This window comes from Osmerus mordax, chromosome 3 (genome assembly GCF_038355195.1).
Source record: "Osmerus mordax isolate fOsmMor3 chromosome 3, fOsmMor3.pri, whole genome shotgun sequence".
Taxonomy (NCBI): domain Eukaryota; kingdom Metazoa; phylum Chordata; class Actinopteri; order Osmeriformes; family Osmeridae; genus Osmerus; species Osmerus mordax.
Genome location: NC_090052.1, coordinates 2,153,936 through 2,176,333, shown reverse-complemented (window position 1 = coordinate 2,176,333; position 22,398 = coordinate 2,153,936). Strand labels below are relative to the sequence as shown.

Sequence of the window (22,398 nt, the reverse complement as noted above, 5' to 3'; positions counted from 1 at the left end):
GTGTAAGGCTGGGTGTCACCCTGCCCCCACCTCTCATACGCTAAAATCTGGAGATGCTGGACGGAGTCTCTACTTGATGGCTCTCACGTCTCATTGCGTAACTTATTGTAGCATTGCTAGTCATATAAGGTTAAGATGTCGTGTGATTGGTTGTTCTTGGTATAAAGGGAATTGTGAAGCATTGTTCTGTGGATTCTTCATCTCCTGAGACCTTCTCCTCAGCTCTGGCTTGTCCTACTCCTTCCTCGCCTCTTGCTTTCTCTCTATGATTTACAATAATCAAGGTAGAGTAGGTAGGAGTTAACCTTCATTTTGTAACATGTTTGCCTTTCATTCATTTGTAAATGTAGTGATGGTAATGCCTTGCTGGACTGGGAGGGTGTATTGTGTCCCCTCCCTATCCATATTGTGGCTCCCAGCCTTATAACGGTGCTGAGAGGAGTATATGGAGGGAGAGAAGGGACAAACTACCTGGCAGGTTGACCTCTGAGGCTCTGAGGCGTAGGTTAGTTTGGACACTGTGTATCGTTTGACTTTCCCAAACTTGGTTTATTTTACTTTGTGAATGTTTTTAACCTGTTGATTTAAGTAATAAATAATACATTTTCTGCACCCTACTACTTCTCGCCTTCTTGGTCCTTCCTTCACATCTGGTGGCAGTGGTGGCATGGCCGTAGAGGACACTATGATGTAATAAAACAGGCTTTTAGAACAACAGCAATAAAAACTGGTCTGTGTCTTTGAAACAAGCCTGTTAGTTGTTGACAAAACAACAACCCTGTCTGTTCAATTACACTGGATGTGATTTACAACTCAATAGTCTCCTTACTGACTAAAAAGGAGAAATAATGAAGAAATGAATAGCATAAATGTGGTGTACTGCAGTACCAGAGCCGCCCAAGGCATAAGCGAACTAAGCAACTGCTTAGGGCCCCCGTGGCCACCAGAGGGCGCCCAGAGCACATGAAATTACAGCTTAATTTAAAAATGATATATATTATGTAAATGTTAATTATACAAATTGGTATTCTGCTTAAGGCCCCATAAAGGCTGGGCCGGCCCTGTACGGTACACATTCCTAAGGTATGAGGGGGCACCCGCACCTCGCACAAGACAGGTAATGCCAGCATCTGAAACATACAGCATTGGTAGCGATATTTTGAGGAAGATCTACTAAAGCAAAACATGATGAGTGATAATTAAAAGTTTAAACGATAAGTTTGGAGGTGATGTATTTAAAACACTGGTCTGGCTGCAGCGGCTGCAAGCACACCTCACAGTCTCCCCAGAAGTTGTGGCCTCTCTATTTTAACATTTGTGGAAATGTTTTGAGCTATATCAAGGTAAAGATGGAAGATGCCATCCACAATAATCCACCGCTGGGTCCTTATGCTATAGGACAATCACTAAATAGGCCTTTTCTTGAAAACAGCACACAAGACAAAGTCCACAACCTGTTCCCTTCATAAAATCAGACAAACATTTTATTTATAAAACAATCTGAACAGTATGTATTTTTACAAAATGTTTCAAAATATACATTCCGCTGAGAGAAAATATGAAACATGAACAGCTATACTCAAAGTCAAAATAGATAAAATAGTGTTTACAGTAAAAAGAGATTTGTTGGATGTATCTGGTGAAATGAGTCCTGCTGTAGTTTTGGTTTGTCAGTGTAGGATGCTGGTGAGTCCAGGTGCTGTAGGGTGAAGTGGAGGCCATTTTTACTGTGTCGTCCACAGACCTGTTGGCTCTGTAGGCAACAGCAGGGGGTCAGGAGAGGGTCTGTGATGGATTTGAGGCGTGCCAGGTGTCCTGATATGAACCACCCCGCCCTATGCGCCCGCCCTAGTAGTGCACACTTTCACTTTCGTTTCTTTCCTTCGTCATGCGAGGCTTCGACTTTTTGGTTTGGGTGTGTACGTTAAAAGTCGAAAATGTTGAAAAATTGTTAACCAGATTTACCAATTAGGCTAATTAAATAACGGGAATAATAGGGTACAATATGGGTAGAAGATGCTTGATCTTACAGATAGTTTGAGGTAGGCCTATTCCAAGTACACAAGTAGCCTAGCCTAGGTTGAGGTGAAACCACGATAACATTTCCTGTTGCCATGTTTTACATTGCCTATACATATATATGTATATACATAGACCCTGTCTAATCTCCTTTCTCTCCAGGAGTAAAGACGCGAGAAGGGTTATCAACAATGGCTTCAGGTAAACAGTCTTCCTTTCAATGTTTTAGTCCATCATGTTTGAGCGGCCGTTTTGGAATTATTTAAGACTGACTTTAACACGTAGGCCTACACATTCACATGGGAAACGTTCACACACACATTCATACTGCTGAAAACTCACAGCCACATAGACATGTGAAATGCTCGCATGGACACATATGAAACGCATTCACTCACACACATTTATGAAATGTTCGTACAGATAAACAGGAAACGGGCCCAAACATTTATTTCTGAAAACTGCCAGATACTCATAAGGGGTTAAGGGGTTACTGGGCGTGAATAAGTCTCGTCGTCGTTCGCCATTTGCTTAAGCAGAGCCAGAGAGGATACCACGGGCAATAAGTTCGAGTTCGTGTAACTTCGGCTCTTTACAATTTTTTACAATCGCTGTGACGCATTCACTCACACACATTACTATGTGGTGTAGATGCTTCACTCAAACAACCTGTAAAATCAGATCATTGTAAACTTCAAAAAGAAAATGTAATCCATGTTTGCCCTTAGTCCTGTATCTCACTTTATCTCTCAATATGTCTCATGCATCTATATTTTCCTCTCTCTCTCTCTCTCTCTCTCTCTCTCTCTCTCTCTCTCTCTCTCTCTCTCTCTCTCTCTCTCTCTCTCTCTCTCTCTCTCTCTCTCTCTCTCTCTTTCTCTCTCTCTCTCTATCTCTCCAACAGGTGACTCCCTCCATCTCTCAGAGCTGAGGATTGTGCTGCTGGGGTGGAATGATGCAGGGAAGAGTTAATCAGGAAACACCATCCTGGGCAGAGAGGAGTTTGACCTGAGGACAGCTGCTCAGTGTGTGAAGAGACAGGGAGAAGTAGCAGGGAGGCAGGTCACTGTGGTCGACACTCCAGGATGGTGGAGTGATCTCACTTTAGATAGTACTACTGAGCTGGTTAAACAGGAGATAGTACGCAGTGTGTCTCTGTGTCCTCCAGGACCCCACACTCTCCTCCTGGTCATACAGCTGGATGTCTCATTCACAGAGAAAGAGAGAAGATCAGTAGAGGGACACCTGCAGCTTCTCAGTGAAAAAGTCTGGAGTCACACTATAGTGCTGTTCACCTATGGGGACCGTCTGGGAGACACAACCATTGAGCAGCACATTGAGACAGAAGGGAAGGCCCTCCAGTGGCTTGTTGAGAAATGTGGGAACAGGTATCATGTCCTCAACAATGAGAAAAGGGGTGATGACACTCAGGTCACTGAGCTGTTGGACAAGATGGAGGAGATGGTGGCAGGAAACAGAGGAGGCCACTATGAGATGGACAGAGAGATCCTGAAGAAGATAGAAGTATGGAGAAGACCAAAAGAAACTAGGGCAAAACAGAGGGAGGCTAAGGTGATGAAGCAGAGAGCGATCCACAGAACATTCATCAGTAAGTTATTTCTGCTACCGATGCAACATGTTCTTCAGTAAATCATGAGACAGCATGCAGTGTCGTCCAGACCTGAATTGATGGAGGTTGTGAAAGTATTTCACTAGGTTTGGAGCAGTTCATCCTTCAATGTAGTACAGAAACCAATGGTCTTCAACCCTGGTCCTCAGGTCCCACAGTCCTATATGTTTTAGATGTTTCCCTCTTCCAACACACCTGATTCAAATGAATAGGTCAATATCAGTCTCTGCAGAATCATTTGAAATCAGGTGTGTTGTATGAAGCAAACATCTATGCAGGCCAGTGGGCCCTGAACACCAGGGTAGAAGACCACTAGCATGATTTATACAGTAGCCCTTATAGTCGCCAAATGACAAGTAGTTTGTAACTCAACACTGGTGTACTGTCAATCTATGCATTGTTTCACGTCAAGTGTTTATGTATTAACACTGTGATGTGTGGATTTTTTAATAGAACAATAATATATTATATAAAGCTACACTAGATGTATACACAGTTAGGAATATCTTTAGGGAATAAACTGTCGTTTAGAAATGTTTCTCTCTATACTCATCCTTCTCTCTCTCACACAGGTGACTCCCTCCATCTCTCAGAGCTGAGGATTTTGCTGCTGGGGGTGAAACGTGCAGGGAAGAGATCATCAGGAAACACCATCCTGGGCAGAGAGGAGTTTGACCTGAGGACAACTGCTCAGTGTGTGAAGAGACAGGGAGAAGTAGCCGGGAGGCAGGTCACTGTGGTCGACACTCCAGGATGGTGGAGGGATCTCCCTCTAGAGAACACTACTGAGCTGGTTAAACAGGAGATAGTACGCAGTGTGTCTCTGTGTCCTCCAGGGCCCCACACTATCCTACTGGTCATAGCCTTGGATGTTGCATTCAGAGAAGAAGAAGCCAATTCAGTAGAGGGACACTTGCAGCTTCTCAGTGAGAGAGTCTGGAGTCACACTATAGTGCTGTTCACCTATGGGGACCGTCTGGGAGACACAACCATTGAGCAGCACATTGAGACAGAAGGGAAGGCCCTCCAGTGGCTTGTTGAGAAATGTGGGAACAGGTATCATGTCCTCAACAATGAGAACAGGGGTGATGACACTCAGGTCACTGAGCTGTTGGACAAGATGGAGGAGATGGTGGCAGCAAACAGTGGAGATGTGTTTTACCCTGAGATGGAGGGCACTAAAGAAATGAACTGGAGTTCTGAAGAGTATCAGACTTCACGACTGCCTGTGACAAGAGCCAGGAGCATGGACTTCCCTCCACTGAGTGAGGATTGACTATTTACTGTACTAACATAAGCTCTGGCACAAAATTATTGTAAGTTCATAATAACTGTAAATTCACCTGAATGTTAAATGAGAGATGGTAGAAACAGAAGACAACACACAACTATACGGACACAGACAGAAATGTAAATATATAAACATTTGTTCGTAACAAGAACCAGCACAATACTAATCATTTTAATATTCCATATGTTGAATTCTTATTTTAAATAAATACATATGTATTACATTTCTTTGCAAACTATTTTGTCCAATTCATATACAGGAGTATTTGAATCTGTGATATTTTGAGCTACAGTCTAATACTCAACCACTGAGCTATAGCTGTCTGTGCATTTACCAGTCTGTATTGTTATCTGTGTTTGTCAATGGATGTAAAAAGCTACGTAATACTTGACCTTGTTTAGTTATTTGTATGTTGTTGTTGTGCAGTGAGTGGAGACAGCAGAGGTGAGAGAGACGATGATTCTCATTGGAGATCTGAAGCTGGATCATGGCGGAGCCTTAAGAGTAAGATGTCTGCCTGTCTGTCTGTCTGTCTGTCTGTCTGTCTGTGTGTCTTTCTGTCTGGCTTCCTACCTGTCTGTCTAAATACTTTACCTGCTTGCAGCCTACTTGTCTGTCTATTTTTCTGTATGTCTGTCCTTCAGTCAGTTGAATGTTCCATATGTGGTCCCTGAGTAGGAATATAACCAGCCCAGTATCTGACCTGCTGTGTGTCTCTACAGAGTGGAGACCAAGTAGATCTGATCTCCCGTCTCTGAGGAGCTCTGGCTATGCCTCCCCGACCTCCAGACCTTCTCACCACAGTTCAGGGAGTAACCCACACAGATCTCCACACAGCAGATTAAACCCTGAACCTGCACACAGCAGGGAACCACAAAGACCGGTATGTAGACTACTAGATTATCTGTTCAGGTACTTTCATACTTATTTCTGAAGACTCAGATTCACAAAAGAGCTATGTAATTCAGTTTATTGGTTCCTTTTATTAATAAGACGTCACGACTGCCTGTGACTGGAGCCAGAAGAATGGACTTCCCTCCAAGCAGTGAGTATTGACTATGTACTGTACTAACAGCAGCTCCAGTACATAAATAATTGTAAATTCATAATAATTGTAAATTCACCTGAATGTTGAATGAGAGATGGTAGAAACAGAAGGGAAGACAATAAACAACACAACTATACAGACACAGACAGACATATAAAGCTATAAACATGTGTCCGTAACAAGAACCAGTTCAATACTCATTATTATTTTAAATAAATACATACGTATTACATTTCTTTGCAAATAATTTTGTCCAAGTCATGTACAGGGGTATTTGAACCTGTGATCCCTTGAACTACAGTCAAATACTCAACCACTGACCTATAGCTGTCTGTGCATTTGTCAGTCTGTATTGTTATCTGTGTTTGTCAATGGATGTAAAAAGCTACGTAATACTTGACCTTGTTTAGTTATTTGTATGTTGTTGTTGTGCAGTGAGTGAAGACAGCAGATCTGAGAGATACGATGATTCTGATTGGAGATCTGAGACTGGATCAGTGCAGAGGCTGAGTAAGATGCATGTCTGTCTGCCTACTTGTCTGTTTTTGTCTGTCTGTATGTGTATATTGTCTGTCTGTCTAGATACATTACCTGCTTGCAGCCTACTTGTCTGTCAGTTTGCCTGTATGTCTGTCCTTCAGTCAGTTGAATGTTCTATATGTGGTCCCTGAGTAGGAATCTAACCAGCCCAGTATCTGACCTGCTGTGTTTCTCTACAGAGTGGAGAGATGGTAGATCTGATGTCCTGTCTCTGAGGAGCTCTGGCTACGTCCTGGATGATCTGCTGGAGAGGGTAATCAACGTTGCTGAGTGTGTGGGTTGGAAACCCCCCAGGCTAGCCTGAAGGGATTACCCGTGTACCTGGCTAGTCATGAAAGGCAGCTGAGCGGCGCTACTAAAACAAAAACAAAAAACTTTGTGTACATTTTGTTTATTCATAATCATGCGTAGCATAAAGCGATCTACGGGCCATATTCAATCCACTTGACTTTGTAGATGTCTCTCATCACGCCAAAAAATATTGATCCGTCAAAAAACATTACATTGGGTGAAATTTCCTGTAAATTACCTCTAAAGGTTAACAAGGACAGCTCCCCCTGAACCAATGAACAACAATAAACTAGTCAGTTGGACACCCACCTGGGGGACATCACTGGACACTGATCAGTAACACCAGAAGGGACGTCTTTGTGGGGCATCTATTAGAATGAATACTTTTCTATTTAAAGCCCATGTCCATAACGAATAAGCTTTTTAGTTTCTGACGCAGTACTGTATCGTATAGTATGCTGAGCTTGAGGCAATGTGGAGCCAGCATGGATGCTAACTGCAAGCAAACAAAATGATATAGGCAGAAAGATTACCCAAAGGATGCCAGTCTCTTGACTGTAGTGTATCATCCTTGACTCCTTTGTGGTGTTTTAGTCCCGTGAGTTAGCGGAAAACTAATTTTCTTCCTCATGTATAGCTTATTGTCAAAGATTAAGCATTTTTCTTAGCAACACCTTTTTCTTAGTAAGACATTCTCAGTAACAGCTGGTTTTAAGAAGCAGCTTTTCTTGTTTACCGCCTCCTATGTGGTAGCATTTAGTAAACAGCTTTGATGAACTGGTAAAGGATGAGTTTGTGAAGGTAAGTTTGATTTTATATTAAGCTGCACTTCAGCTCAACTGGCTCGCCATGTCCTCTGTCAGAGACAAGTTCTTATCTCTCCAGCAGCTGTTGGTGCTATACTCGGCACACTTACCCACATAAAGCGTACAATATGTGCCAAGCTTACAAAACAGAAACTGTAATTATGTTTAATAACCTGTAAGAAGTACAAATGACTCCAGTAATTGTTGATGAGGTGAAGCCCACAATTATTTGTGTCACATATAGTAAGTATACTGTGTTGGCTGTCAACTAGCACAGGAAAATGTGACATCATCTTAACAACATCACCCTGTAATTTCTGAACATTTTTAGACACTATGGCCAAGTTAGAAAATCATAATTCTGCAAATGACATAGGAATTTTTGACAAATCCTTAAAAGTACAGGAAATGAAAATTGAAAGGCAATGTTTTATTGGATGCACTGGCCTAAAAGCTTTGAGCCATGAGTTGTTGTATACTACTGGCTGTTATCAAAGCACAAACTACAATCTCACATTAAAGGGTATCTATTAGCTTCATGTAAACTCCAGAATCGCCCTTTTGCAATTCCTTTTGCAAACAACTGTCAAAAGAATTCTCAAGTAATAACTCAACGGAAGTCCTGACGGTAGCCGGTTTATTCCTAACCATCGAAAAACACCAACACACTGCTCTGTCTCTTTGTCTTTCTCTTCCTACCATGCAGAACATAGTGGTGACAAACTTGTCCTTCAATGTGGGACAGATCCTGACCGTCACAGGGGTCCCCAACCCAAACGGTGATAGGTGAGTAACTGAAGATAAAAATGTGTTGCTGAACTGACTCCCAGAATCTGCTTGTACACAATGATATGCCTTAACTGTCTGGTGTTTTTGAAACCCAAATAGATTTAAAAGATTGATATGTTCAAAATGGTTTGTTGGCAATCATTGTATTCCTTATGGTCAAAAGGGTTGTAGAGATGTGATTGGTGTATTAAGGGTCATATAAAATAAGGAACCGCCTACCAGAGGTCAGAAGATAATTGGTTGAATTAAAATGTGAAATCCTTTTCAAGAGATTCCAACGAAAAGGAAAAAGCAGTTTGTTAATTCAATTCAAGTCAATTCAAATTTGACTGTGTATACGTTTACAACAGACACAGACACAACAGACTGGTTCAGCATTGGCACATAGTGAAGAATGTACAACCTGTTACAACCATGATGTCGGCCTCCTTAATGATGTTTTCACTTTCAATAGATTTTCCATCAACGTTGGTCACAGTGAGAAGGATGTCGCTCTGCATGTGGACGTCCGCTTTGATTATGACAAAAGTTGTAAGCAGGTGGTGTTCAACTCCTGCCATTCAGGGAATTGGCATAAGGACCACCAAATTGCCAAAGGCTTCCCCTTCAACTATGGCGAGAAGTTCAAAGTGAGGCACAACATAGATATGTATTCCTAGAGCAGCCTCTAGTGGCAAATAATTACTACTTCAACCCCATTAGGAAATAAGATCACAATATTTAAAATCATCAAGAAAATGTTTTTAACAGAAATACACAATACCTTTCTCTTGTTCTTAGGTATCCATCACCTTCACAGAGGAACAGTTCTCAGTCACCCTTCCTGATGAATCCGAGTTCTACTTCCACAATCGCCACGGATACGGGAAGTATAACTTCATATTCTTTCTCAACAAGGTCAAGATTCATGGGATTGAAATCATCTAGACTAATCAGGATGGGTTGAAGACAATCCACTTTAGAAGCCCAAACATATTTTGGCTGCTTATTGGCTTCTATACCTTCTTTTACTGCTCTTTAATAACTGTTACGATGAAAAGATTTAGTTCCAGTCTTGAAATACTTGTAGCCCCTTGCTAAGATTTAATTTGTTATTGCATTTATGTTGATGTACTGTACAGAATAAATCATTTGTATTAATCCGGCATCCTGACTATTCAAGTACACAGTGTCTTCCGAATTTCCTCAACAGTTTTTGTGTCAGAAGTGGGATTCCTCGTTCAATTACGACAGATAACCGTGTCTCCTTGGCGATTGATCATCCAGCGAAAAAGCTGCATTATCCCTGTAGAAATATCAGAAGCGGGGTCAGGTAGCGCTGGTTTAACATCTGTGGTTGGCGCAGGAATAGCAAAGAACCGGTGAGGATTTTTTGGGGATGGTCGCTGTGTGTTTGAATGGTCAGATAAATTTAGGTATCGTATAGGCTATTGACGATATTTGGGGTGTTGTATAGGCTATCTGTGGATCAGAGTCATAAATAATTACTGATTAATACTTATTAGGTTGGAGTCCAGTTATGCTAGAGTAGTACAAAGGTGTTCGAGACACCATAAGATGGTGATGTATTGACGAATACACGTTATGAGGGTCAGAGATCACACGTTTATGAGTTAACTATGTAAGTTTGTATCATGAGTAAGGATGTTGGTTGAGAAGTTGACCATTCATAGACCGTGCTGTGTGCATTTTGAGTCCCAGAGGGTCAGAGTTTTGCATATGTGAGTTTATTTCTGTTTGTTTTGATGAATCTAAGTTTGGTGGTTGACAAGTGCGTGGCAAACATTGGTTATTAAATCCTAACCAAATGGAAAGGTTACGACCTGACCGACCAGAACTGAGACGTATGTGTAAACAGCAAATCTGTGATGAGGAATTTCCAGTGTAAATGTAGAATTTGAAATTGGTAAGCTTAAACTTGAGTGAAATTAGGTGAATAGATTGTGGAAACCAGCTGTGTTGTAAAAAGGAATTTCAGTTCAAAGATTTTAGTTTTAATGCGTGCGATTATTTGTTTTATTTGAGTTGTTCTTTGAGTAAAAAAAAGTTGAGCTGCGTCAGAAGGGTGTTTTGATAATAAAATGTACATAGATGAAATTGAGTACTGAGAAGTGTACCTATGGAATTTAAAGTTAGAATTCAGATACCAGCGGGATTTTAGTCTATTTTTGTGTTGATGATATACAGTTCCACTGTTTCAAGAGGAAGAGGTTAATGTGTAATGTGTTTGATTCTAATGTTCTTATTTTGGGGGTTTGTTTTGATTAATGAGGTTACATTTGTTTTCATATATGTGTAGGCCCTTGATAAGATTTAATTTAATATTGAATTTACATTTGTTTGTTTATTTTTCTATTCAAATGTTGTAAACGAATGCTGTTAAATTTCATATATTTTATATAATTATGTTTCTGCTGACTGTTAATATTTGGATTTCAGTTTATGTAAGCTTATTGGTTGATTAGTTTGACCCGTGTGACCTGATGTCGGGATAAATATTGGGATGAATGGAAACAGAAGGGGAAAGAAGATGGTGGAGATCAGATCCGAGTTTGTGTGTACATTTACATTTATTCATTTAGCAAACGCTTTTATCCAAAGCGACTTCCAAGAAAGAGCTTGACAAAAACTGCATAGGTCATGTGTGTATTAAGTTTTGATTAGAGTGTAGCAGTCCTTATAAAACTCTTAACATAGCATAACGTAAATTGTTAATCATTTTCATTTGTGCTATATCTTGTATGTTTTATAGCCTATAAGTTAACTTCCAAAAATGTTTCACTTGTTAGCCACGGGTTAATAACTATAACAATTATATGGTCTAACTGTATCAATTAAGACAATTGCATTTGATCCACATAGCACCTTTTTATTGTTATATAAGGCCAATAAAACTACTTTGAGCATATATATTTATTAGTGTCCCTTTCTCCTGGTCATATATGTTTCTTAATTAAATAAATATATATAAATGCAGGCACCTCACTCTCCCTCCTCTCTCTCTGCACTCTCCCTCCCCTCTCCCCCTCTCCTCCCCACTCCTTCCTCCACTCTCTCTCTCTCCCTCCTCTCTCTCTCTGCACTCTCCCTCCCCTCTCCCCCTCTCCTCCCCACTCCTTCCTCCACTCTCTCTCTCTCCCTCCTCTCTCTCTCTGCACTCTCCCTCTCTCTCTCCCCTCTCCCTCTCCTCTCTCTCTCCCTCTCCTCTCTCTCTCTCCCTCCTCTCTTTCTGCACTCTCCCTCCCCTCTCCCCCTCTCCTCCCCACTCCTTCCTCCACTCTCTCTCTCTCCCTCCTCTCTCTCTCTGCACTCTCCCTCTCTCTCTCCCCTCTCCCTCTCCTCTCTCTCTCCCTCTCCTCTCTCTCTCTCCCTCCTCTCTCTCTGCACTCTCCCTCTCTCTCTCCCCTCTCCCTCTCCTCTCTCTCTCCCTCTCCCTCTTTCTCTCTCTCTCTCTCTCTCTCTCTCTCTCTCTCTCTCCCCTCTCCCTCTCCTCTCTCTCTCTCTCTCTTCCTCTCCTCTCTCTCCCTCTCCTCTCTCTGCCCTCTCCCTCCCCTCTCTCCCTCTCCTCCTAGGATCCTACCCTGGAATTCATAAAAAAACACGAGTCTTGTGACAGTCACCCACCCATAGGCGATGTGCAATTGCACCCCCTACTGTTGGGATTAAATGTTAAATTAAATGCGTCCTTGTCCATGAGCCTCCTCAGTGACTCACACACTTCAGAGAGCCGCGGTAGGAAGGTGGCCAGGTAGGTGACCAATCAGACGAAGCGCTGCACTGCCTTCACGTCAGATACCAATCAGACGAAGCGCTGCTCTGCCTTCACGTCAGATGGGGGAGGGGCACGACAGCCTTCCCTTTCTCAGGATCTGCCTTCAGTCCGAGAACAAGATGTGACTGTGAAAGCAGACCTCTGGCACTTTCAACTGAAGAGTTTTCAGGGCCAGCAGCTTGGTGTTGTGGTCACATTCTGCCTCTTCGTCACTGTCCCCACAGCCCACCACGAGGATGTCATCTGCTGTGGGTTCCACCACCAGCTCGTGCTGTTTCCTCTGACGCACCTCTGGAGACACGGAGACCCCAAACGGGGGCTTCAGCCACCTCTTCCTGCCCCTGCACCACCCTCACTGCCCCTATACACTCGCTAGCATTAACGTCCTGACTGCTGTTGTTCCCTTCATCTGTGTTTGTTTCAGTGGAGTGCACTTCACCCTCCTTACTCTTGCTTTTCATGCAGACCCTTGTGAAGTGATTAGCTGTTCCACAAGATCTGCATATGTTCCTATAGGCTGGGCTGTGTTCTTCTCCCCGCCCATGAGAAAAGCCACAATATCGGCCCTTCTTGAGGTTGTCCTCAGCAGAGATGGCTGTAGCATTAGCTGTGGCACCGTGCAGATTCTTGTACTTATGTTGCCTTTCAAGCTCCATGGACCTTATCAGTACATAGTCACACAGCATGTCTCCACTGCCAAGACCAGCGTCAGGTCACGTTGTCTCAGTAAACGCCCTCACCAGTCCTATCATGCAATGTACCCTGACCCCACTGTTCTCACTTAGACTTTGATATTAAACGTTCACTTTCAAGACAACGCCTTTCCTTCGTCGTCTGCTAGGCTTCGACTGGGTGGTGTGAGTATATGTACGTTAAACGTAGATTGAAAATGTAATTCATTGTTAAACAGATTTACGAATTAATTAATAAACTATAACAATGGGCTACAATAAACACAGGGTAGAAGATGTTTGGTCTTAACAGATAGTTTAAGGGTTGACATGTATTCTAAGTAGGTTACAGGTAGGTTGACGTAAGACCACAATGACCTTGCATTGCCATGTTTTATATTTTTAGACCCTGCCTGCTCTGCATTCTCTCCAGGAGTAAAGTGAGGAGAAGGATTATCAACTATGGCTTCAGGTAAACAGTCTTCGTTTCAGTGTTTCAGTCATAAAACACTTCACCATAACCAGCAAGTTCATCATGTTAGCAGTTGTTACGATTACATTTGAAGGTTTTCATTGCACCATGTCACCTGTAAAAATGAACAGGATATTATGTTATCAACAGTTGTATTTAACTTCACAGTATAAATTACGACTCCTTCCATCGTTCAGTAAATCGTTCAGTCTCTCTCTCTCTCTCTCTCTCTCTCTCTCTCTCTCTCTCTCTCTCTCTCTCCCTGTTTGTCTCTCTCCCCACACCTCTCTATGACAGGTGACTCCTTCCATCTTTCACAGCGGAAGATTGTGCTGCTGTGTGGGATTTCAAATATATATGAACAACATTGTGCATAATGTAGATATCAGTAAATGGTTGTTTTTTGAAGGATAAGTTTATCTGAGCAGAGAACATTTCTGCATTTCTGAAGAAAATGTAATCCATGTTTGCCCTTAGTCCTCTATCTCACATTAACTCTCAATATGTCTCATGCATCTATATTTTCCCTCCTCTCTCTCTCTCTCTCTCTCTCTCTCTCTCTCTCTCTCTCTCTCTCTCTCTCTCTCTCTCTCTCTCTCTCTCTCTCTCTCTCTCTCTCTCTCTCTCTCTCCTGTCTCTCTCTCTTTTTCACTCTCTCTCTGACAGGTGACTCCCTCCATCTCTCAGAGCTGAGGATTGTGCTGCTGGGGGGGAAACATGCAGGGAAGAGTTCATCAGGAAACACCATCCTGGGCAGAGAGGAGTTTGACCTGAGGACAGCTGCTCAGTGTGTGAAGAGACAGGGAGAAGTAGCAGGGAGGCAGGTCACTGTGGTCGACACTCCAGGATGGTGGAGGAATCTCCCTGTAGAGGAGACTACTGAGTTGGTTAAACAGGAGATGGTACGCGGTGTGTCTCTGTGTCCTCCAGGACCTCACACTCTCCTCCTGGTCATAGACTTGGATGTCTCCTTCACAGAGGAAGAGAGAAGATCAGTAGAGGGACACCTGCAGCTTCTCAGTGAGAGAGTCTGGAGTCACACTATAGTGCTGTTCACCTATGGGGACTGTCTGGGAGACACAACCATTGAGCAGCACATTGAGACAGAAGGGAAGGACCTCCAGTGGCTTGTTGAGAAATGTGGGAACAGGTATCATGTCCTCAACAATGAGAACAGGGGTGATGACACTCAGGTCACTGAGCTGTTGGACAAGGTGGAGGAGATGGTGGCAGGAAACAGAGGAGGCCACTATGAGATGGACAGAGAGATCCTGGAGAAGATAGAGGAGAGAAGGAGGGCAGAGGAAGAGAGAGCACAACAGAGGCTGATGAAGGTGCAGGAACAGAGAGAGACTCTCAGATCACAAATGGGTGAGTTTATTTTCAGTGTCCACCCAGAGTCTTGGTGTATATAACCTAATCAATGTGTCATGCAGTATACTGGATATTTATAGACTGGTTTGAATATGACAAACGTAATTTCAATCATATATGAACAACATTGTGCATAATGTAGATATCAGTACATTGTTGTTTTTTGAAGGATACGTTTATCTGAGCAGAGAACATTTCTGCAACTCACATTATTACTTTGTGGTGTAGATGCTTCACTCAAACAACCTGTAAAGTCAGATAATTGTAAACTTCACAAAGAAAATGTAATCCATGTTTGCCCTTAGTCCTGTATCTCACTTTATCTCTCAATATGTCTCATGCATCAATTTTTTTTCCCTCTCTCTCTCTCTCTCTCTCTCTCTCTCTCTCTCTCTCTCTCTCTCTCTCTCTCTCTCTCTCTCTCTCTCTCTCTCTCTCTCTCTCTCCCTGTCTCTCTCTCTCTCTCTCTCTCTCTCTCTCTCTCTCTCTCTCTCTCTCTCTCTCCGACAGGTGACTCCCTCCATCTCTCAGATCTGAGGATTGTGCTGCTGGGGGGGAGATATGCAGGGAAGAGTTCATCAGGAAACACCATCCTGGGCAGAGAGGAGTTTGACCTGAGGACAACTGCTCAGTGTGTGAAGAGACAGGGAGAAGTAGCAGGGAGGCAGGTCACTGTGGTCGACACTCCAGGATGGTGGAGGCAACTCCATGTAGAACATACTACTGAGCTGGTTAAACAGGAGATAGTACACAGTGTGTCTCTGTGTCCTCCAGGACCCCACACTCTCCTCCTGGTTATAGGGCTGGATGTCTCATTCACAGAGAAAGAGAGAAGATCAGTAGAGGGACACCTGCAGCTTCTCAGTGAAAAAGTCTGGAGTCACACTATAGTGCTGTTCACCTGTGGGGACTGTCTGGGAGACACAACCATTGAGCAGCACATTGAGAGAGAAGGGAAAGCCCTCCAGTGGCTTGTTGAGAAATGTGGGAACAGGTATCATGTCCTCAACAATGAGAACAGGGGTGATGACACTCAGGTCACTGAGCTGTTGGACAAGGTGGAGGAGATGGTGGCAGCAAACAGAGGAGGCCACTATGAGATGGACAGAGAGATCCTGAAGAAGATAGAGGAGAGAAGGAGGGCAGAGGAAGAGAGAGCACAACAGAGGTGGATGAAAGTGCAGGAACAGAGAGAGACTCTCAGATCACTAATGGGTGAGTTTATTTTCAGTGTCCACCCAGAGTCTTGGTGTATATAACCTAATCAATGTGACATGCAGTATACTGGATATTTATAGACTGGTTTGAATATGACAAACGTAATTTCAATTATATATGAACAACATTGTGCATAATGTAGATATCAGTACATTGTTGTTTTTTGAAGGATACGTTTATCTGAGCAGAGAACATTTCTGCAACTCACATTATTACTTTGTGGTGTAGATGCTTCACTCAAACAACCTGTAAAATCAGATCATTGTAAACTTCACAAAGAAAATGTAATCCATGTTTGCCCTTAGTCCTGTATCTCACTTTATCTCTCAATATGTCTCATGCATGTATTTTTTCCCCTCTCTCTGTCTCTGTCTCTCTGTCTCTCTCTCTCTCTTTTTCTCTCTCTGACAGGTGACTCCCTCCATCTCTCAGAGCTGAGGATTGTGCTGCTGGGGGGGAGAGGTGCAGGGAAGAGTTCATCAGGAAACACCATCCTGGGCAGAGAGGAGTTTGACCTGAGGACAGCTGCTCAGTGTGTGAAGAGACAGGGAGAAGTAGCAGGGAGGCAGGTCACTGTGGTCGACACTCCAGGATGGTGGAGGGATTTCCCTTTAGAGTGGACTACTGAGCTGGTTAAACAGGAGATAGTACGCAGTGTGTCTCTGTGTCCTCCAGGACCCCACACTCTCCTCCTGGTCATACAGCTGGATGTCTCATTCACAGAGAAAGAGAGAAGATCAGTAGAGGGACACCTGCAGCTTCTCAGTGAAAAAGTCTGGAGTCACACTATAGTGCTGTTCACCTGTGGGGACCGTCTGGGAGACACAACCATTGAGCAGCACATTGAGACAGAAGGGAAGGCCCTCCAGTGGCTTGTTGAGAAATGTGGGAACAGGTATCATGTCCTCAACATTAAGAACAGGGGTGATGACACTCAGGTCACTGAGCTGTTGGACAAGATGGAGGAGATGGTGGCAGGAAACAGAGGAGGCCACTATGAGATGGACAGAGAGATCCTGAAGAAGATAGAAGTATGGAGAAGACCAAAAGAAACTAGGGCAAAACAGAGGGAGGCTAAGGTGATGAAGCAGAGAGAGATCCACAGAACATTCATCAGTAAGTTATTTCTGCTACCGTTGCAACATGTTCTTCAGTAAATCATGAGACAGCATGCAGTGTCGTCCAGACCTGAATTGATGGAGGGTGTGAAAGTATTTCACTATGTTTGGAGCAGTTCATCCTTCAATGTAATACAGAAACCAGTGGTCTTTAACCCTGGTCCTCAGGTCCCACAGTCCTGTATGTTTTAGATGTTTCCCTCTTCCAACACACCTGATTCAAATGAATAGGTCAATATCAGTCTCTGCAGAATCATTTGAAATCAGGTGTGTTGTATGAAGCAAACATCTATGCAGGCCAGTGGGCCCTGAACACCAGGGTAGAAGACCACTAACATGATTCATACAGTAGCCCTTATAGTCGCCAAATGACAAGTAGTTTGTAACTCAACACTGGTGTACTGTCAATCTATGCATTGTTTCACGTCAAGTGTTTATGTATTAACACTGTGCCGTTTGGATTTTTTAATAGAACAATAAGATATTATATAAAGCTACACTAGATGTATACACAGTTAGGAATATCTTTAGGGAATAAACTGTTGTTTAGAAATGTTTCTCTCTATGCTCATCCTTCTCTCTCTCACACAGGTGACTCCCTCCATCTCTCAGAGCTGAGGATTTTGCTGCTGGGGGTGAAACGTGCAGGGAAGAGATCATCAGGAAACACCATCCTGGGCGGAGAGGAGTTTGACCTGAGGACAACTGCTCAGTGTGTGAAGAGACAGGGAGAAGTAGCAGGGAGGCAGGTCACTGTGGTCGACACTCCAGGATGGTGGAGGGATCACCCTCTAGAGAACACTACTGAGCTGGTTAAACAGGAGATAGTACGCAGTGTGTCTCTGTGTCCTCCAGGGCCCCACACTATCCTACTGGTCATAGCCTTGGATGTTGCATTCAGAGAAGAAGAAGCCAATTCAGTAGAGGGACACTTGCAGCTTCTCAGTGAGAGAGTCTGGAGTCACACTATAGTGCTGTTCACCTGTGGGGACCGTCTGGGAGACACAACCATTGAGCAGCACATTGAGACAGAAGGGAAGGCCCTCCAGTGGCTTGTTGAGAAATGTGGGAACAGGTATCATGTCCTCAACAATGGGAACAGGGGTGATGACACTCAGGTCACTGAGCTGTTGGACAAGATGGAGGAGATGGTGGCAGCAAACAGTGGAGATGTGTTTTACCCTGAGATGGAGGGCACTAAAGAAATGAACTGGAGTTCTGAAGAGTATCAGACGTCACTACTGCCTGTAAGAAGAGCCAGGAGCATGGACTTCCCTCCACTGAGTGAGGATTGACTATTTACTGTACTAACATAAGCTCTGGCACAAAATAATTGTAAATTCACCTGAATGTTAAATGAGAGATGGTAGAAACAAGACAACACACAACTATACGGACACAGACAGAAATTTAAATATATAAACATTTGTTCGTAACAAGAACCAGCACAATAATAATCATTTTAATATTCCATATGTTGAATTCTTATTTTAAATAAATACATATGTATTACATTTTTTTGCAAACTATTTTGTCCAAGTCATATACAGGAGTATTTGAACCTGTGATATTTTGAGCTACAGTCTAATACTCTGAGCTATAGCTGTCTGTGCATTTACCAGTCTGTATTGTTATCTGTGTTTGTCAATGAATGTAAAAAGCTACGTAATACTTGACCTTGTTTAGTTATTTGTATGTTGTTGTTGTGCAGTGAGTGGAGACAGCAGACCTGAGAGAGACGATGATTCTGATTGGAGATCTGAAGCTGAATCACTGCTGAGCCTTGAGAGTAAGATGTCTGCCTGCCTGCCTGTCTGGGTTTGTCTGTATGTCAGTCTGTCTAGATACTTTACCTGCTTGCAGCCTACTTGTCTGTCTATTTTTCTGTATGTCTGTCCTTCAGTCAGTTTAATGTTCCATATGTGGTCCCTGAGTAGGAATCTAACCAGCCCAGTATCTGACCTGCTGTGTTTCTCTACAGAGTGGAGACCAAGTAGATCTGATGTCCCGTCTCTGGGGAGCTCTGGCTACGGCTCCCAGACCTCCATACTTTCTCACCACAGTTCAGGGAGTAACCCACACAGATCTCCACACATCAGATTAACCCCTGAACCTGCACACAGCAGGGAACCACAAGGACCGGTACGTAGACTACTAGATGATCTGTTCAGGTACTTTCATACTTATTTCTGAAGACTCAGATTCACAAAAGAGCTATGTAATTCAGTTTATTGGTTCCTTTTATTAATAAGACGTCACCACTGCCTGTGACTGGAGCCAGAAGAATGGACTTCCCTCCAAGCAGTGAGTATTGACTATGTACTGTACTAACAGCAGCTCCAGTACATAAATAATTGTAAGTTCATAATAATTGTAAATTCACCTGAATGTTGAATGAGAGATGGTAGAAACAGAAGGGAAGACAATAAACAACACAACTATACAGACACAGACAGAAATATAAAGCTATAAACATGTGTCCGTAACAAGAACCAGTTCAATACTCATTATTATTTTAAATAAATACATACGTATTACATTTCTTTGCAATAATTTTGTCCAAGTCATGTACAGGGGTATTTGAACCTGTGATCCCTTGAACTACAGTCTAATACTCAACCACTGAGCTATAGCTGTCTGTGCATTTACCAGTCTGTATTGTTATCTGTGTTTGTCAATGGATGTAAAAAGCTACGTAATACTTGACCTTGTTTAGTTATTTGTATGTTGTTGTTGTGCAGTAAGTGGAGACAACAGAGCTGAGAGAGACGATGATTCTGATTGGAGATCTGAGACTGGATCAGTGCAGACGCTGAGTAAGATGCATGTCTGTCTGCCTACTTGTCTGTGTTTGTCTGTATGTATGTGTATGTTTGTCTGTCTGTCTAGATACTTTACCTGCTTGCAGCCTACTTGTCTGTCTATTTTTCTGTATGTCTGTCCTTCAGTCAGTTGAATGTTCCATATGTGTTCCCTGAGTAGGAATCTAACCAGCCCAGTATCTGGTCTGACCTGCTGTGTTTCTCTACAGAGTGGAGAGATGGTAGATCTGATGTCCTGTCTCTGAGGAGCTCTGGCTACGTCCTGGATGATCTGCTGGAGAGGGTAATCAACGTTGCTGAGTGTGTGGGTTGGAAACCCCCCAGGCTAGCCTGAAGGGATTACCCGTGTACCTGGCTAGTCATGAAAAGCGCTACTAAAACAAATAACTTTGTGTACATTTTGTTTATTCATAATCATGCGTAGCATAAAGCGATCTACGGGCCATATTCAATCCACTTGACTTTGTAGATGTCTCTCATCACGCCAAAAAATATTGATCCGTCAAAAAACATTACATTGGGTGAAATTTCCTCTAAATTACCTCTAAAGGTTAACAAGGACAGCTCCCCCTGAACCAATGAACAACAATAAACTAGTCAGTTGGACACCCACCTGGGGGAAAGCACTGGACACTGATCAGTAACACCAGAAGGGACATCTTTGTGGGGCATCTATTAGAATGAATACTTTTCTATTTAAAGCCCATGTCCATAACGAATAAGCTTTTTAGTTTCTGACGCAGTACTGTATCGTATAGTATGCTGAGCTTGAGTGAATGTGGAGCCAGCATGGATGCTAACTGCAAGCAAACTAAATGATATAGGCAGAAAGATTACCCAAAGGATGCCAGTCTCTTGACTGTTAACAGTAAAGTTCTTATCTCTCCACCAGCTGTTGGTGCTATACTCGGCACACTTTAAACCCACATATACCGTACAATATGTGCCAGGCTTACAAAACAGAAACTGTAATTATGTTTAATAACCTGTAAGAAGTACAAACGACTCCAGTAATTGTTGATGAGGTGAAGCCCACAATTCTTTGTGTCACATATAGTATACTGCATTAGCTGTTAACTAGCACAGGAAAATGTGACATAATCTTTACGACATCACCCTGTAATTTCTGAAATTCTTTTGTCACCATGGGCAAGTTAGAAAATTATAATTCTGTAAATAATATAGGAATTTTTTACTAATCCTTAAAAGTACAGGAAATTTACATTGAAAGGCAATGTTTTATTGGATGCACCGGCCTAAAAGCTTTGAGCCTTGAGTTGTTGTATACTACTGTTATCAAAGCACAAACTACAATCTCACATTAAAGGCTATCTATTAGCTTCATGTAAACTCCAGAATCGCCCTTTTGCAATTCCTTTTGCTAACAACGGTCATAATTCTCAAGTAACAACTCAACTGATGTCCAGTAGCAGCCCAACTGAAGCCTGACGATAGCCGGTTTATTCCTAACCATTGAAAAACTCTGTCTCTCTGTCTCTCTCTTCCTACCATGCAGAACCTAGAGGTGAGAACCTCCTTCAAGGTGGGACAGATCCTGACCGTCACAGGGGTCCCCAACCCAAACTGCGATAGGTGAGTAACTGAAGATAAATGTGTTGCTGACCTGACTCCCAGACTCAAAATTGACTGTATACGTTTACAACAGACACAGACACAACAGACTGGTTCAGCATTGGCACATAGTGAAGAATGTACAACCTGTAACAACCATGATGTCGGCCTCCTTAATGATGTTTTCACTTTCAATAGATTTTCCATCAACGTTGGTCACAGTGTGGACGACATTGCTCTGCACATGGACGTCTGCTTCGATTATGCAGATACACAGAAGAAGGTGGTGTTCAACTCCTGCCAATCAGGGACATGGCATTGGTACCAACACATTGCCAAAGGCTTCCCCTTCAACTATGGAAAGGAGTTCAAAGTGAGGCACAACCTAGAATGTATTATATAGCAGCCTCTAGTGGCATGTCATTACTACTGCAACCCTACTGGGAAAGGACATGAACATTTCCCACTTCCAAGAAAGAGCTTGACAAAAACTGCATAGGTCATGTGTGTATTAAGTTTTGATTAGAGTGTTGCAGTCCTTATAAAACTCTTAACATAGCATAACGTAAATTGTTAATCATTTTCATTTGTGCTATAGCTTGTATGTTTTATAGCCTATAAATTAACTTCCAAATATGTTTCACTTGTTAGCCACGGGTTAATAACTATAACAATTATATGGTCTGACTGTATTCCAGTAAACACAATAAACAAATACAAACAAACTTTGCTTCGATGATTCGATTGATTCTGACGCTACTGACATCACATCAGGGTTGGACTGGGAGCGTGTACAGTTCCCAAACACAAATTCACACACTATATAATAACTAGAGAGGATACAATTTCTGGGGAAATTGTAGGGTGTGCTTGCTTGCGTCGGTTGCACAGGGGTCTGTATATTTTATATAAAAATGCATCGGGCCTACTTATTATTTATAAAGATTACATAGATTTAAAAGCAT

At 42.6% G+C, this 22,398-nt stretch overlaps 2 protein-coding genes across 4 annotated transcripts; both read left to right on the top strand.

The window, feature by feature from the left end:
* The first annotated feature begins 1,899 nt into the window (after positions 1-1,899).
* On the top strand, positions 1,900-22,158 carry LOC136940342 (GTPase IMAP family member 8-like). 3 transcript variants are annotated; one of them, XM_067232451.1, is made up of 13 exons: positions 1,900-1,915; positions 2,182-2,220; positions 2,924-3,628; positions 13,996-14,700; positions 15,214-15,918; positions 16,333-17,037; positions 17,631-18,323; positions 18,751-18,828; positions 19,021-19,181; positions 19,292-19,343; positions 20,071-20,144; positions 21,378-21,454; positions 21,632-22,158. In XM_067232451.1, the coding sequence occupies exons 3-13, from the start codon at positions 3,472-3,474 to the stop codon at positions 21,834-21,836; spliced, it is 3,612 nt and encodes a 1,203-aa protein (XP_067088552.1). In that variant the 5' UTR covers positions 1,900-1,915; positions 2,182-2,220; positions 2,924-3,471; the 3' UTR covers positions 21,837-22,158. The 3 variants fall into 3 exon arrangements, with proteins under 3 accessions (XP_067088552.1, XP_067088550.1, XP_067088553.1); XM_067232449.1 differs by having other exon boundaries at positions 1,901-2,042; XM_067232452.1 differs by lacking the exons at positions 1,900-1,915; positions 2,182-2,220; positions 2,924-3,628 and adding an exon at positions 13,302-13,329.
* Positions 8,326-9,341, top strand: LOC136940367 (beta-galactoside-binding lectin-like). The gene is made up of 3 exons (XM_067232485.1): positions 8,326-8,411; positions 8,869-9,043; positions 9,195-9,341. The coding sequence occupies exons 1-3, from the start codon at positions 8,326-8,328 to the stop codon at positions 9,339-9,341; spliced, it is 408 nt and encodes a 135-aa protein (XP_067088586.1).
* Positions 22,159-22,398: the final 240 nt, after the last annotated feature.